At 45.2% G+C, this 16,529-nt stretch overlaps 1 protein-coding gene across 2 annotated transcripts in view; it reads left to right on the top strand.

Annotated features, from left to right (window-relative positions):
- Positions 1 to 16,529, top strand: part of LOC121573394 (AF4/FMR2 family member 1) — a 93,061-nt gene that overhangs the window by 52,609 nt on the left and 23,923 nt on the right. For both annotated transcript variants that reach the window (XM_041885334.2, XM_041885333.2), the window contains exons 4-8: positions 4,088 to 4,129; positions 4,783 to 4,869; positions 5,309 to 5,345; positions 8,031 to 8,088; positions 16,161 to 16,314. In XM_041885334.2, coding sequence (XP_041741268.2) covers positions 4,088 to 4,129; positions 4,783 to 4,869; positions 5,309 to 5,345; positions 8,031 to 8,088; positions 16,161 to 16,314 — 378 coding nt within the window. The remainder of the gene's footprint in view (positions 1 to 4,087; positions 4,130 to 4,782; positions 4,870 to 5,308; positions 5,346 to 8,030; positions 8,089 to 16,160; positions 16,315 to 16,529) is intronic.

Here is a 16,529-nt window from a genome sequence, read left to right as displayed (position 1 = left end):
GCTGCAGGTAGCCTACTGATAACAAACACAGCTGCAGGTAGCCTACTGATAACAAACACAGCTGCAGGTAGCCTACTGATAACAAACACAGTTGCAGGTAGCCTACTGATAACAAACACAGCTGCAGGTAGCCTACTGATAGCAAACACAGTTGCAGGTAGCCTACTGATAGCAAACACAGTTGCAGGTAGCCTACTGATAACAAACACAGCTGCAGGTAGCCTACTGATAACACAGCTGCAGGTAGCCTACTGATAGCAAACACAGTTGCAGGTAGCCTACTGATAACAAACACAGTTGCAGGTAGCCTACTGATAACAAACACAGTTGCAGGTAGCCTACTGATAATACAGTTGCAGGTAGCCTACTGATAACAAACACAGCTGCAGGTAGCCTAGAGCAGCCTATGCTCTCTGATCCCATCTGGGCCCGGGGAAAGCTATGTATTTATAGCCCAAAATGGGCCCATTTATTTGTGTTCTGAGAAAATGTGAATATCATCAAATTTGGTTTATATTCAAACTTCTGGGCCTTTTTTTTAATCCAAAGTGATTGACTGGAGGGGGGCAACTGTCAGGCGTGACCTCCGGAGGTAGCACTCGAGACGTGAGAATTTCGCAAGTTTACATTACATTACAATAATATGTTTCGAGAATCAATACCTCTCGACATTTCATCAATGAGAATAGCCCCTCAGAGAGCAGGCTGATGTTTGGTCAAGGTTTTGACACCCTTGTGCAAAGAAGCCCTTGGTTAGAGACTGAGGGATAGGTTATGTGGAAAGAAGGCCTCAACTATATTCTGTGTGCTGTAAAAGTCTCTACCAACCTCCAAGCTGGGAATTGATGCTTTCCAGACACATGATCTTGAAGGGTAAATTTAACATGCAGGTTATTTTCTGGATCAAAAAGTGCTTAGGTGGTGGGTGTGGCAGGGGATGTGGCATTGGGCCCAGTCGGCCTGGCTTAAATGTTAGAGATAATTTTAGAGGCGGTGACATTTTAGCATATTTTCTTTATAATTTTTTACCCCCCCCTTTTCTCCCCAATTTCGATCTTGTCTCATTGCTGCAACTCCCCAACGGGCTCGGGAGAGATCATAATCACGAAAAAGGGGGTAAAAATTACAACAAAAAAAGTGGGGTATTCAGAAAGTATTCAGACCCCTTGACTATTTCCACGTGTATTTATTTTTAAATCCTCATCAATCTACACACAATACCCCATAATAACAAAGCGAAAACAGGTTTTTAGAAATGTATGCAAAAAAATAATAATACCAATACCTTATTTACATAAGTATTCAGACCCTTTGCTATGCGACTCGAAATTGAGCTCGGGTGCATCCTGTTTCCATTGATCATCCTTGAGATGTTTCTACAACTTGATTGGAGTCCACCTGTGGTAAATTAAATTGATTGGACATGATTTGGAATCTGGGGAAGGGTACCAAAACAGCATTGAAGGTCCCCAAGAACACAGTGGCCTCCATCATTCTTAAATGGAAGAAGTTTGGAACCACCAAGACTCTTCCTAGAGCTGGCCGCCCGGCCAAACTGAGCAATCAGGGGAGAAGGGCCTTGGTCAGGGAGGTGACCAAGAACCCGATGGTCACTCTGACAGAGCGCCAGAGTTCCTCTGTGGAGATGGGAGAACCTTCGCCCGCTTGAAGTTTGCCAAAGGGCACCTAAAGGACTCTCAGACCATGAGAAACAAGATTCTCTGGTCTGATGAAACCAAGATTGAACTCTTTGGCCTGAATGCCAAGCGTCACGTCTGGAGGAAACCTGGCACCATCTCTACGGTGAAGCATGGTGGTGGCAGCATCATGCTGTGGGGATGTTTTTCAGTGGCAGGGACTGGGAGACTAGGCCGGATCGAGGCAAAGATGAACGGAGCAAAGTACAGAGATCCTTGATGAAAACCTGCTCCAGAGCACTCAGGACTTCAGACTGGGGTGAAGGTTCACCTTCAACAGGACAACGACCCTAGGCACACAGCCAAGACAACGCAGGAGTGGCTTCGGGACAAGTCTCTAAATGTCCTTGAGTGGCCCAGCCAGAGCCAGGACTTGAACCCGATCGAACATCTCTGGAGAGACCTGAAAATAGCTGTGCAGCAACGCTCCCCATCCAACCTGACAAAGCTTGAGGATCTGCAGAGAGGAATGGGAGAAACTCCCCAAAGACAGGTGTTCCAAGCTTGTAGCGTCATACCCAAGAAGACTCGAGGCTGTAATCTCTGCCAAAGGTGCTTCAACAAAGTACTGAGTAAAGGGTCTGAGTACTTATGTAAATATGATAGTTCCTTTTTCTATTTTTAATACATTTGCAAAAATGTCTAAAAAAAACAGTTTTTGCTTTGTCATTATGGGGTATTGTGTCTAGATTGATGAGGGGGGAAAAAAACAATTTAATCCATTTTAGAATAAGGCTGTAATGTAACAAAATGTGGAAAGTCAAGGGGATGTAGCTCAGTTGGAAGAGCATGGCGTTTGCAACGCCAGGGTTGTGGGTTCGTTTCCCATGGGGGTGGCCAGTATGAAAAATAAAAAAACAATAATGTATGCACTCACTAACTGTAAGTCGCTCTGGATAAGAGCGTCTGCTAAATGACTTAAATGTAATGTACTTAAATGTAAGGGGGTGAATGCATTATATAGGTCTTCTGTTTTCCTCTGCAATGCCCACAAGACTCATTAGAACAGAGTGGACAAGACCAGACATTAAATAAGACAATGATGAACTTCTTTTTTTACACACAAGCTTATACAGAAATTATTGCCTGATGATCTTCTGAACTTCCCAATACATTTCTGATGCATTTCAGTGACTTTAAACCATATTTCCTTCACAATGAAATATCATCAAAAGTACTGTCAGGCTGATTTATAGTAGACTGTCATAGCTCCAATTTAAAAAGTAAACATTGGCATTAGATTACATCACTTTTCTAAAAAAGAAAAGTATACAATTGTTTTTAAATATCAAAATGGGGTCGCGGCTCATAAGTTTGGGAACCCCTGGTCTAGCTTTTATTTTGGTGATTGTTTAGATTATTATTTAATAATATACAGGTCCATTTATCTTTTCAACATACGTTTATATCTGGTTTTGGACGTTTTTTAAGTTTACACTGAAAGCGTATTTTAATATCTTCGTATTTGTTGTTGTTTTATAACACTGTTTGTGCTTAGGCGAGCCGAAAAAAAAACGGTGTGAAAACGGTGTAATTTAGGCCTACATCTTTTAAAAGTCTGTCTTTGGTTTCAGTAGCCTATAGAGTACCTGTCAGTTGACATGTTTCACTGAAAGCTGCCTGGCTCGGCTGACTGTCAGCCGAGGTGACAACAGAACACCGTTGTTTGTGTTGTCAGAATGTGTCCCCAGAATGTTAATCTGATAAATGTATTTGACGCACGCTGCATCGTTTCTTGGATGGCTGCCTTGTTTACATTCCTATAAATGAATAACCTAACTCATGGACGCCTTAGTTGACACTTCTGTGCACTCAAGACATTGCTGTTCTTTAAAAGAAACAACTTGAAACATTGCTGTAAACAATTATCCCAAATCTTTAACATTATTATTTTGTATTTGTTAGTGTGTATAATAATAATAATAATAATAATAATAATAATAACAACAGAGAGAGCATTAAAAGGGCAAGCTGTTAAATATGAAAGTCCACCTAAAAAGGCAATTTCTGTGATTTGTCTGAACTTGAACTGAAATTCTGTGACCATCTTTTAGCTCTGAGATTCCAATCATGGAGGACACACACACACACACACACACACACACACATATATATATTACACACACACCCTGTCCTGGCCTCAGTCTGACCTCTGAGAAGGTCCATCTCGAGCTCACTGGACTGTATCAGGTGTGAGGTCGCACAAGGGTTCACTCTGTTTCTGTGTGTGTGTGTGTGTGTGTGTGTGTGTGTGTGTGTCAGGGAAAGTCACATGGTCCTAGTTGTTTCACAGCATTTACCACCATGCCTGTGTTATGTATGTGTTTTGTTCAAGCTTCCCCTATTGGCTGGTTTCTGTGTCACTCAAACACTGTTGTGCTGCCTTCCAGACGCCGTCAAATGAAGCTGACTGTGTGGAGGACATTCTGAGGGTAAGCACTTCTCAAATCTTTACTTACAGCTGGTATCAATCCTACAGAGTGGAGAGGTGGTGGTGGCTCAGTTTGCTAGTGTTTATTAACATCATGAAGAATGTTGGGTTGCTAAAGAGGGATCAGTCGCTGAGCACATGGCAGCTTTTCACATTCCTGTGTTAAATCCAACCCATGTTTACAGAACTAGCTAATATTCATTTAGGACCGAACGCCACTTAATGTGCTGTATGAATGAGTCATATGGGTCCTGCTGTGTAGTGTAGTTAGTCCTCCTCTCTGGGTCCTGCTGTGTAGTGTAGTTAGTCCTCCTCTCTGGGTCCTGCTGTGTAGTGTAGTTAGTCCTCATCTCTGGGTCCTGCTGTGTAGTGTAGTTAGTCCTCCTCTCTGGGTCCTGCTGTGTAGTGTAGTTAGTCCTCCTCTCTGGGTCCTGCTGTGTAGTGTAGTGTAGTCAGTCCTCCTCTCTGGGTCCTGCTGTGTAGTGTAGTTAGTCCTCCTCTCTGGGTCCTGCTGTGTAGTGTAGTTAGTCCTCCTCTCTGGGTCCTGCTGTGTAGTGTAGTCAGTCCTCCTCTCTGGGTTTTAGTAGTTGACCTGCTTTAGTTTGTCCTCTCTGGGTTGACGCCCTTCTCTCTCCACCTCTCTCCCTCCTTCAGGAAATGACCCACTCCTGGCCTCCTCTCCTGACTGCCATCCACACACCCAGCACAGTTGAGCCCTCCAAGTTCTCCTTCCCAGTCAAGGTGAGCCTGAAGGCCCTCTGTGTTCCCTGAGCTGCACAACCTACTGTAAAGACACACCATTGTATTAGCTTTAGGTATTCAACCCCAAAACACTTCAGGCAATGTGCTTTACTGTACTAGCAACCTAGAACCCCCCAAAATGTCCTCTTAGGCATGTTCCACGTAGTCACGGACAGCCATTCACAGTACCTACACCACATACATTAGTCATCAGTGTTGTTGTAGATTCTGAGGGGAAAGCATAACGCCTCACTTGTCGTGTGTGTGTTCACTGTGTGTTTCATGGCGTGTGTGTGTTCACTGTGTGTGTGTGTTTCATGGCCTGTGTGTGTTCACTGTGTGTGTTTCATGGCCTGTGTGTGTGTGTTTCATGGCCTGTGTGTTTTCACTGTGTGTGTTTGTCACTAAGGCTGGTTGCCTCTACTTTGTCCCCTCACAGGAAGCACAGCATGTCCCACCTGCATTTCCAGGACAAAGTAAGTCAATGTGGGGGATTGGGAGTCTGCACTCACTGGATATACCATATTACATCACGTTAATGTGGGGGATTGGGAGTCTGCACTCACTGGATATACCATATTACATCACGTTAATGTGGGGGATTGGGAGTCTGCACTCACTGGATATACAGTGGGGGAAAAAGTATTTAGTCAGCCACCAATTGTGCAAGTTCTCCCACTTAAAAAGATGAGAGAGGCCTGTAATTTTCATCATAGGTACACGTCAACTATGACAGACAAAATGAGAAAAAAAATTCCAGAAAATCACATTGTAGGATTTTTTATGAATTTATTTGCAAATTATGGTGGAAAATAAGTATTTGGTCAATAACAAAAGTTTCTCAATACTTTGTTATATACCCTTTGTTGGCAATGACACAGGTCAAACGTTTTCTGTAAGTCTTCACAAGGTTTTCACACACTGTTGCTGATATTTTGGCCCATTCCTCCATGCAGATCTCCTCTAGAGCAGTGATGTTTTGGGGCTGTCGCTGGGCAACACGGACTTTCAACTCCCTCCAAAGATTTTCTATGGGGTTGAGATCTGGAGACTGGCTAGGCCACTCCAGGACCTTGAAATGCTTCTTACGAAGCCACTCCTTCATTGCCCGGGCGGTGTGTTTGGGATCATTGTCATGCTGAAAGACCCAGCCACGTTTCATCTTCAATGCCCTTGCTGATGGAAGGAGGTTTTCACCCAAAATCTCACGATACATGGCCCCATTCATTCTTTCCTTTACACGGATCAGTCGTCCTGGTCCCTTTGCAGAAAAACAGCCCCAAAGCATGATGTTTCCACCCCCATGCTTCACAGTAGGTATGGTGTTCTTTGGATGCAACTCAGCATTCTTTGTCCTCCAAACACGACGAGTTGAGTTTTTACCAAAAAGTTATATTTTGGTTTCATCTGACCATATGACATTCTCCCAATCCTCTTCTGGATCATCCAAATGCACTCTAGCAAACTTCAGACGGGCCTGGACATGTACTGGCTTAAGCAGGGGGACATGTCTGGCACTGCAGGATTTGAGTCCCTGGCGGCGTAGTGTGTTATTGATGGTAGGCTTTGTTACTTTGGTCCTAGCTCTCTGCAGGTCATTCACTAGGTCCCCCCGTGTGGTTCTGGGATTTTTGCTCACTTGTGATCATTTTGACCCCACGGGGTGAGATCTTGCGTGGAGCCCCAGATCGAGGGAGATTATCAGTGGTCTTGTATGCCTTCCATTTCCTAATAATTGCTCTCACAGTTGATTTCTTCAAACCAAGCTGCTTACCTATTGCAGATTCAGTCTTCCCAGCCTGGTGCAGGTCTACAATTTTGTTTCTGGTGTCCTTTGACAGCTCTTTAGTCTTGGCCATAGTGGAGTTTGGAGTGTGACTGTTTGAGGTTGTGGACAGGTGTCTTTTATACTGATAACAAGTTCAAACAGGTGCCATTAATACAGGTAACGAGTGGAGGACAGAGGAGCCTCTTAAAGAAGAAGTTACAGGTCTGTGAGAGCCAGAAATCTTGCTTGTTTGTAGGTGACCAAATACTTATTTTCCACTATAATTTGCAAATAAATTCATAGAAAATCCTACAATGTGATTTTCTGGATATTTTTTCTCTCGATTTGTCTGTCATAGTTGACGTGTACCTATGATGAAAATTACAGGCCTCTCTCATCTTTTTAAGTGGGAGAACTTGCACAATTGGTGGCTGACTAAATACTTTTTTCCCCCCACTGTACCATATAACATGCATCAAGTTGAAAACACTCGCTCAGCAATGTACTTCTCAAAGCAAATTTCCCCATCTAGAACAAGGCTTTATTAGCTCATTGGCAGTTGATGGGGGTCTCTCTGTGCAGCCCTGTTTCCGTGGTTGTGCTGTAAATGCCAGCTGGGTGCCCTCTCACTCTCTCCTTCTCTCTTTCTTGCTTTCTCTCTCTGCATTTGTTTCTCTGTGTCTCTTGCTTTCCCTCTCCTTCCTTCCCTTTCACTCCTCTCTCTCAACCCACCATGACGACACTGGGGGTAAAACCTTCCCTTTGGTGTCAGCGTGTATTATCCTCTTCACAGAGGAGACTTTAAAACTCTCCCATGGCCTCTTAACATCAAAGCCACTGGAGAATGATCACTTCCTCCGCTGCTGTGGCTCTCTTTCTCTCTCGCTCTTTCTCTCTCTCTCGCTCTCGCTCGCTCTTTCTCTCTCCTCTCTCTCTCCTCTCTCTTCTCTCTCTCCTCTCTCTCTCTCCTCTCTCTCTCTCTCCTCTCTCTCTCTCTCTCCTATCTCTCTCTTCTCTCCTCTCTCCTCTCTCTCTACTCTCTCTACTCTCTCTCTTCTCTCTCTCTCCCTCCTCCGCCGGACGCAGTCACAAACACTACAACCTCTGGTCCCCCACAGGTAGAAAGTTGTTGATCACAGCCATGTTGTTCATCTCCCGTCTATTGATCTGGCCGGCCAAGGAAGAATAAACCGCTAGCTTCTCCTCTCAAATGAGTCCAGCTCTGACCCTTGATCCCCCGGGTCTCTCTTAAAAGTTGTATTGACCTCGTATGCCTGAATCCCCTCCACTAAACTCACTGATTGGTGACTGGCCGTGATGCTGTTTAGTGGTGTATCCTTTATTCTGTCTGCGTTTTAGTAATGACGTTTGGTGTTCTATCTTCTCTTCCCAGAACACTATGGATCACCTCCACTAGCCCAGTCCTCCACCATCTGTCAACAGAGCTCATGGTGAGTATACTTTCCTCTCACCCTGTGTCAAGTCCCCAACGAGGGGCCACACTGTGCCCCAGGCCCTGGCCTCCCCTTCGGGTTGAAAACGTTGCGGTGACCCCATGTAGTGTGTGTATAGATAGCCCCCTGCCCTCAGATTAGAGGTTAGACCGGCAGATATACCACCCTGCCCTCAGATTAGAGGTTAAACCAGCAGATATACCACCCTGCCCTCAGATTAGAGGTTAAACCAGTGGATATACCACCCTGCCCTCAGATTAGAGGTTAAACCAGCAGATATATCACCCTGCCCTCAGATTAGAGGTTAGACCAGCAGATATACCACCCTGCCCTCAGATTAGAGGTTAAACCAGCAGATATACCACCCTGCCCTCAGATTAGAGGTTAAACCAGCAGATATACCACCCTGCCCTCAGATTAGAGGTTAAACCAGCAGATATACCACCCTGCCCTCAGATTAGAGGTTAAAACCAGCAGATATACCACCCCTGCCCTCAGATTAGAGGTTAGACCGGCAGATATACCACCCTGCCCTCAGATTAGAGGTTAAACCAGCAGATATACCACCCTGCCCTCAGATTAGAGGTTAGACCGGCAGATATACCACCCTGCCCTCAGATTAGAGGGTAAACCAGCAGATATACCACCCTGCCCTCAGATTAGAGGTTAAACCAGCAGATATACCACCCTGCCCTCAGATTAGAGGGTAAACCAGCAGATATACCACCCTGCCCTCAGATTAGAGGTTAAACCAGCAGATATACCACCCTGCCCTCAGATTAGAGGTTAAACCAGCGGATATACCACCCTGCCCTCAGATTAGAGGTTAAACCAGCGGATATACCACCCTGCCCTCAGATTAGAGGTTAAACCAGCAGATATACCACCCTGCCCTCAGATTAGAGGTTAAACCAGCAGATATACCACCCTGCCCTCAGATTAGAGGTTAAACCAGCGGATATACCACCCTGCCCTCAGATTAGAGGTTAAACCAGTGGATATACCACCCTGCCCTCAGATTAGAGGTTAAACCAGCAGATATACCACCCTGCCCTCAGATTAGAGGTTAAGCCAGCAGATATACCACCCTGCCCTCAGATTAGAGGTTAAACCAGCAGATATACCACCCTGCCCTCAGATTAGAGGTTAAACCAGCAGATATACCACCCTGCTCTCAGATTAAAGGTTTCATCGGCAGGGACACATTGCAGGAGCATCTACTCACATGTGGGTGTGCCATTTGCATGAGTACCACAGACTCCCTTTCTCTCTTTACATGGCCACATGCAGAGCAGACTGAGCCCTGCAGGGCCGGTGTCCCCAGACAGCCGCGTGTGTCCCGTTTCTTATCTAAACACCTTTCTATGTGTTGTAGTAGAACACAGCGGGAAATTCCGCTCCCGGCTCTTTAACGTCAGTGAGGACAGTCTAATTTGCATGGTGTTGAGAAGATGATGCTCTTTCATCACTATTTTCCCTTGTTCTATTTATTAACTGCTTTTGAGTAATACTGCCTTCCTCCTGGTGGTTGAAAGTGATTTTAATTCAAGCTGTTGATATTAGTTTTAGTAAATGGCTTAGATTAGTCTAAATAGCACCAAAACCATTGAGGTGAGATGAAGTCCCCTTACGATATGACATACAAAAAACGCAATGTCATGCATGCACCTCACCTGTGTGTGATGGGGACCTCTGAAAGAAAGTGTCCCCCCAGGTGACACCCTAACACCTGAGCCACCTGAGCCCAGGAAGGAGTCTGGGGCTGCAGGCAGGGCTCAGGCTAGTCGGCCCCGAGCGGACACAGCTTCTGTTGGGGTAGGCACCCACGGGACAGTCCTATTACAATAGACAGGTGGTGTGACGGTCCTATTTATAGCTACAGTACAGGTGGGGTGGAGGGGGAAAGAGCTCTACAGGATCCCCCTTCACTCACCTACACCTGAGACAGTCCTCTCACCTACACCTGAGACAGTCCTCTCACCTACACCTGAGACAGTCCTCTCACCTACACCTGAGACAGTCCTCTCACCGTCTGAGGACATTATAGCTCTACAGCTGTTAGGAGACTTCCTTAGTTCTCTCTTTGTGAACCAAAGGCCTCCTGGCTTCCTTTAACAAGGCCCTTTCAGAGTGTAGTAGAACAACAATAAAAAAAAAGAAATACTTAGACGAGAGGAAAGCTTGTAAGGAAGAGTGAGTCTAACTCGAACACTATATCAGGGGTCTTCAAACTTTTCTTGCCCCGGCAAACCGGCAACCCAAGGACCCCTGTCATACGTTAGTAAAAAAAATAAAAATAATAATTAGAATCTCTTATCATCAGGTGAATGTTAATGGCAAGGAGAAGTAAAACATTTTTTTAACGAATAGTTAAATGAATTAGTAGATAGATTTTCATTATTTTGACCTCCCCACATTATAATTGGAAGTGGAACTGTGAACTCTAAAATAGCCTATTAGTTAGAGAGGTAACTCCAAACACATTTTCGCTAAGAGCAGCTGTTTAGCTGGTTAAACAGAGGTTAGCCATGTGTTGGCAAAACATTATGTCAAGTCAAGAATGCTAACCAGCAGCCAGCACTTGCCACACTGGTAGCCAATTAGCAGGTGCTTTTTCAAAGCCTATGTCAGATACTCCAATGAGTGTAATTTGCTCAATATTAGGAGTTGAGAAATGAAGGTCACATCATTAGAAGATATTCTACACTTTTCTATTGTAGGTATGTTTTGTACTGAGTGTACAAAACATTAAGGACACCTGCTCTTCCCTTATTGATGTCACTTGTTAAATCCACTTCAATCAGTGTAGATGAATGGGAGGAGACAGGTTAAAGAAGGATTTGAGACATAGATTGTGTATGTGTGCCATTCAGAGGGTGAATGGGCAAGACAACATTTTTTGTGTCCTTTAAAAGGGGTATGTACAGGGCCTCCTGAGTGACGCAGCGGTCTAAGGCACTGCATCACAGTGTTGCGCCGTCACTACAGCCTGGGGTTCGATCCCACAATCGGCTGTGACCGGGATTCCCATTGGGCGGCGCACAATTGGACCAGCGTCGTCCGGGTGAGGGGAGGGTTTGGCCGGGGGGGCTTTACTTGGTTATGAGACAACCCGCGCATCACTACTCTCCGCTCACTCCTAGGGAGCCGCGGACCCCCGGTTGAATACCCCTGCTCTGTCTTTGCTTGACCAAAATATTTTGCTAGCTCATGGAATATGTGTCCCTCTCTTGTCAAATTGCAGCTACGCCACCTAGCCTAGCCTAGGCTATATTAATTTACTATGATTATAGAACAGCTATTTGTTGTGGCATAGTAGATTTGTAGTACTAGTTCCTCCAGCCTTGCCTGGTGAGAGGGGAACTCCTTGCCTGGTGAGAGGGGAGCTCCTTGCCTGGTGAGAGGGGAGCTCCTTGCCTGGTGAGTGGGGAGCTCCTTGCCTGGTGAGAGGGGAGCTCCTTGCCTGGTGAGAGGGGAGCTCCTTGCCTGGTGAGAGGGGAGCTCCTTGCCTGGTGAGAGGGGAGCTCCTTGCCTGGTGAGAGGGGAGCTCCTTGCCTGGTGAGAGGGGAGCTCCTTGCCTGGGTGAGAGGGAACTCCTTGCCTGGTGAGAGGGGAGCTCCTTGCCTGGTGAGAGGGGAACTCCTTGCCTGGTGAGAGGGGAGCCCTTGCCTGGGTGAGAGAGGGGAGCTCCTTGCCTGGTGAGAGGGGAGCTCCTTGCCTGGTGAGAGGGGAGCTCCTTGCCTGGTGAGAGGGGAGCTCCTTGCCTGGTGAGAGGGAGCTCCTTGCCTGGTGAGAGGAGCTCCTTGCCTGGTGAGAGGGGGAGCTCCTTGCCTGGTGAGAGGAGCTCCTTGCCTGGTGAGAGGGAGCTCCTTGCCTGGGTGAGAGGGGAGCTCCTTGCCTGGTGAGAGGGGAACTCCTTGCCTGGTGAGAGGGGAGCTTCTTGCCTGGTGAGTGGGGAGCTCCTTGCCTGGTGAGAGGGGAACTCCTTGCCTGGTGAGAGGGGAGCTTCTTGCCTGGTGAGCGGGGAGCTCCTTGCCTGGTGAGCGGGGAGCTCCTTGCCTGGTGAGCGGGGAGCTCCTTGCCTGGTGAGCGGGGAGCTCCTTGCCTGGTGAGAGGGGAGCTCCTTGCCTGGTGAGAGGGGAGCTCCTTGCCTAGTGAGAGGGGAGCTCCTTGCCTGGTGAGAGGGGAGCACATCTGGTGGTGTTACAACAGGAGATGGCTCAGTGATCCTGGAGGCTCTGTGTAGGGTCCAGATAAGGTGACATGATGTCCCGCAACCAAACAATAATTTCCTGCATTCTATCAACAAATTAAAACATCACTAATTTACAAAGGTAGATTTTCCCATATCAGACTTCCTATTTACCTGATGAGAATTGACTTCCGAACCTGTCTCTTTTGCAGTCATGTTGCGTTTATGACTAATATGTACAGTACCAGTCAAAAGTTTGGACACACCTACTCATTCAAGGGTTTTTCTTTATTCTTACTATTTTCTACATTGTAGAATAATAGTGAAGACATCCACACTCTGAAATAACACATGGAATCATGTAGAATCCAAAAAAGTGTTAAACAAATCAAAATATATTTTATATTTGAGATTCTTCAAATAGCCACCCTTTGCCTTGATGACAGCTTTTCACACTCTTGGCATTCTCTCAACCAGCTTCACCTGGAATGTTTTTCCAACAGTCTTGAAGGAGTTCCCACATATGCTGAGCACTTGTTGGCTGCTTTTCCTACATGCTGCCGTCTGACTCATCCCAAACCATCTCAATTGGTTTGAGGTCGGGGGATTGTGGAGGCCAGGTCATCTGATGCAGCACTCATCACTCTCCTTCTTGGTAAAATAGCCCTTACACAGCCTGGAGGTGTGTTGGGTCATTGTCCTGTTGAAAAACAAATGATAGTCCCACTAAGCGCAAACCAGATGGGATGGCGTATTGCTGCAGAATGCTGTGGTAGCCATGCTGGTTAAGTGTGACAGGGTCACCAGCAAAGCACCCCCACACCATAACACCTCCTCCTCCATGCTTCACGATGGGAACTATACATGCAGAGATAATCCGTTCACCCACACCGCATCTCACAAAGACACAGCGGTTGGAGCCAAACATCTCAAATGTTGACTCCAGACCAACGGACAGGTTTCCACCGGTCTAATGTCTATTGCTTGTGTTTCTTGGCCCAAGCAGGTCTCTTCTTATTATTGATGTCCTTTAGTAGTGGTTTCTTTGCAGCAATTCGACCATGAAGGCCTGATTCACACAGTCCCCTGAACAGTTGATGTTGAGATGTGTCTGTGACTTGAACTCGGTGAAGCATTTATTTGGGCTGCAATTTCTGAGGCTGGTAACTCCTGTGCAGCAGAGGTAACTCTGGGTCTTCCTTTCCTGTGGCGGTCCTCATGAGAGCCAGTTTCATCATAGCGCTTGACGGTTTTTGCAACTGCACTTGAAGAAACTTTCAAAATTCTTGACATTTTCCAGATTGACTGACCTTCATGACTTAATGTAATGATGGACTGTTGTTTCTCTTTGCTTATTTGAGCTGTTCTTGCCATATTATGGACTTGGTCTTTTACCAAATAGGGCTATCTTCTGTATACCACCCCTACCTTGTTACAACACAACTGATTGGCTTAAAAGCATTAAGAAGGAAAGAAATTCCACAAATTAACTTTTAAGAAGGCACTCCTGTTAATTGAAATGCATTCCAGGTGACTACCTCATGAAGCTGGTTGAGAGAATGCCAAGAATGTGCAAAGCTGTCATCAAGGCAAAGGGTGGCTATTTGAAGAATCTCAAATATAAAATATATTTTGATTTGTTTAACACTTATTTGGTTACTACATGATTCCATATGGGTTATTTCATCGTTTTGATGTCTTCACTATTATTCTACAATGTAGAAAATAGTAAAAATAAAGAAAAACCCTTGAATGAGTAGGTGTGTCTAAACCTTTGACTGGTAGTGTATATATCTCCTAAGGATGTGGTACTGGCCATGTCTAAAACATGTATTCATGTAGGCTACACTGTCCCGCAAAATCACATCAAAAATCACATCAAACACTTATCATCAAAACAGTATCATGCTTTTAAAACTCACTGTGATGATCAATTTGAAGAAAGATGTTCAACAACGGGTTGAAACTGAGTGGAAAACATGGTCGTTGTGGATGTTGTTTCAAAGCCTAACACAATGAAATGGACAGCGCTTTCTAAGGTGGTGATTTTAATTAAAAACACCCATATGCATATTAGAGCTTATGCATATGCATAGGTCTATAATGAGCCCAAGCATAGCCTACCGCATATTACGAATGGCAGAAAAACATGTAAAAATACATATTTTTTTAACCGTATTTTACTATAATTAATTATAAATGATAATTTCTGCAATGGGACTTAATGGGTTGTGACACACTAAGATGTGTGATATTTGTGACATTTGACAAAGCCCCCTTTATATGGACCTGTCATGTAGTATTGTATATAGTATAATTAATCAATAAGGCACAAGATGCCCTGATATACCATATAGCCAGGTAAATTGGCTATATGGTATTTAAAAAAACGTATTTTACCAGGTAAATTGGCTATATGGTATAAAAAAAACGTATTTTACCAGGTAAATTGGCTATATGGTATCAAAAAAAACGTATTTTACCAGGTAAATTGGCTATATGGTATAACAAAAACGTATTTTACCAGGTAAATTGACTGAGGACTCATTCTCATTTACAGCGACGACCTGGGGAATAGTTACAGGGGAGAGGAGGGGGGATGAATGAGCCAATTGGAAGCTGGGGATGATTAGGTGGCCATGATGGTATGAGGGCCAGATTGGGAATTTAGCCAGGACACCGGGGTTAACACCCCTACTCTTACAATAAGTGCCATGGGATCTTTAGTGATCACAGAGAGTCAGGACACCCGTTTAACGTCCCATCTGAAAGACGACACCCTACACAGGGTGATTTAAGATGTCTTTGGTACATAATTGGCCTAGCCTATACTCCAAAAATTAAACACATTCTAGTAATCGCCTTTGAGTGTGGACTGTGTTATTATGCATACGGGATGGACTTGGTTACCCAATGCTACGCTCCAAACTTTCTATCCATGAGTCTGATGGTTGAAAATATGATCACTTGATAAAGAGAACAGGTGTGCAGCCTGAGGCAAGGAACAGAGCGCAATCTTTTTTTTTTCTTCGACTTTCTCAAATCATCAATAGCCTATAGTCGCATCCTGAAGCCCAGATATGTTTTTGATTTCGAAGACATTCTAGGGTTTGTATCATTCACAACTAAAGTTGCCAAATAACTCTGAATCTCCAGCATTTAAGACCTGTTTCAAATGATCGCTTTTACGCTCAACATAGCCACTTCATATGCGCACTCGCTCCGGAATGGACTAGCCTACAGCCTATGGCATGGCACATAGCCAGTTATACAACGGGTGGGTCTAATCCTGAATGCTGATTTGGTTAAAACCACATTCCAGCCAGTGTCTATTCCTCAAATCACCACCGGCTAAATCTATGACGTTAAAATGCCTATTTACTCTGTTCCATCTGAATGCGCAATCCATTTGTTGTGATGGTGTATATTAAACGGATTTATTAGACATTTTTAAATGTAGATGTTCCAAATATCAGCGGCCTGGAGATGCTAAACGTGTTTGTTAATTAACGGTCAATTACCGTGAGACCGCCAGTCATTTGCATGACAATAACCGGCTGGCAAAATGTCAGCCCTAATCTTAACTCACTACATTGCTTTTTAAACGGTATTGCTTTTTTTTTTTTTTTTATCATGCTGTGTCAGGATATGAGACTTTCATTCTCTGCCCTACTCTCTCACCTGCTGCTCTGATTTAACCTGCGTCTGTCTCCGTGTTCTCTGGTTGCAAGTAACCCTACTTGGTCTCCGTCTCAGTATGGTTGTAACCCTGTTCTACGCTCTTTCTGGTCCCTCAGTACGGTTGTAACCCTGTTCTTGCTCTTTCTGGTCCCTCAGTACGGTTGTAACCCTGTTCTCGCTCTTTCTGGTCCCTCAGTACGGTTGTAACAGCACATTCCAGTGGGGTGGAGTCGGCCAGCTCCAGTGACTCTGAGAGCAGCCCAGGGTCTGAGTCGAGCAGTGAGAGCAGTGAGAGTGGGACAGAGGAGGCCCCACAACCCCTCAGCAGCAGCAGCCCACCTGTGCCCAAGGTACAATCACACAGCACACTGCTTAGTCATGCACTCAGAACACTTCAATGACTTGCTTTGTCTTTGATTGATCATACATACACTGTGGGTCAGTTTCCCGGAAACAAATTAAAAGTCCTGTCAATCTCAGAACTAGGTTTTAGGCCCCTGATCTGTGTCTGGGAAAGCAGTCCTATACAATGGCTTGCGGAAGTATTCACCCCCCTTGGCATTTT

This window comes from Coregonus clupeaformis, chromosome 9 (genome assembly GCF_020615455.1).
Source record: "Coregonus clupeaformis isolate EN_2021a chromosome 9, ASM2061545v1, whole genome shotgun sequence".
Classification (NCBI taxonomy): domain Eukaryota; kingdom Metazoa; phylum Chordata; class Actinopteri; order Salmoniformes; family Salmonidae; genus Coregonus; species Coregonus clupeaformis.
This window is presented reverse-complemented; position numbering and strand designations above follow the sequence as displayed.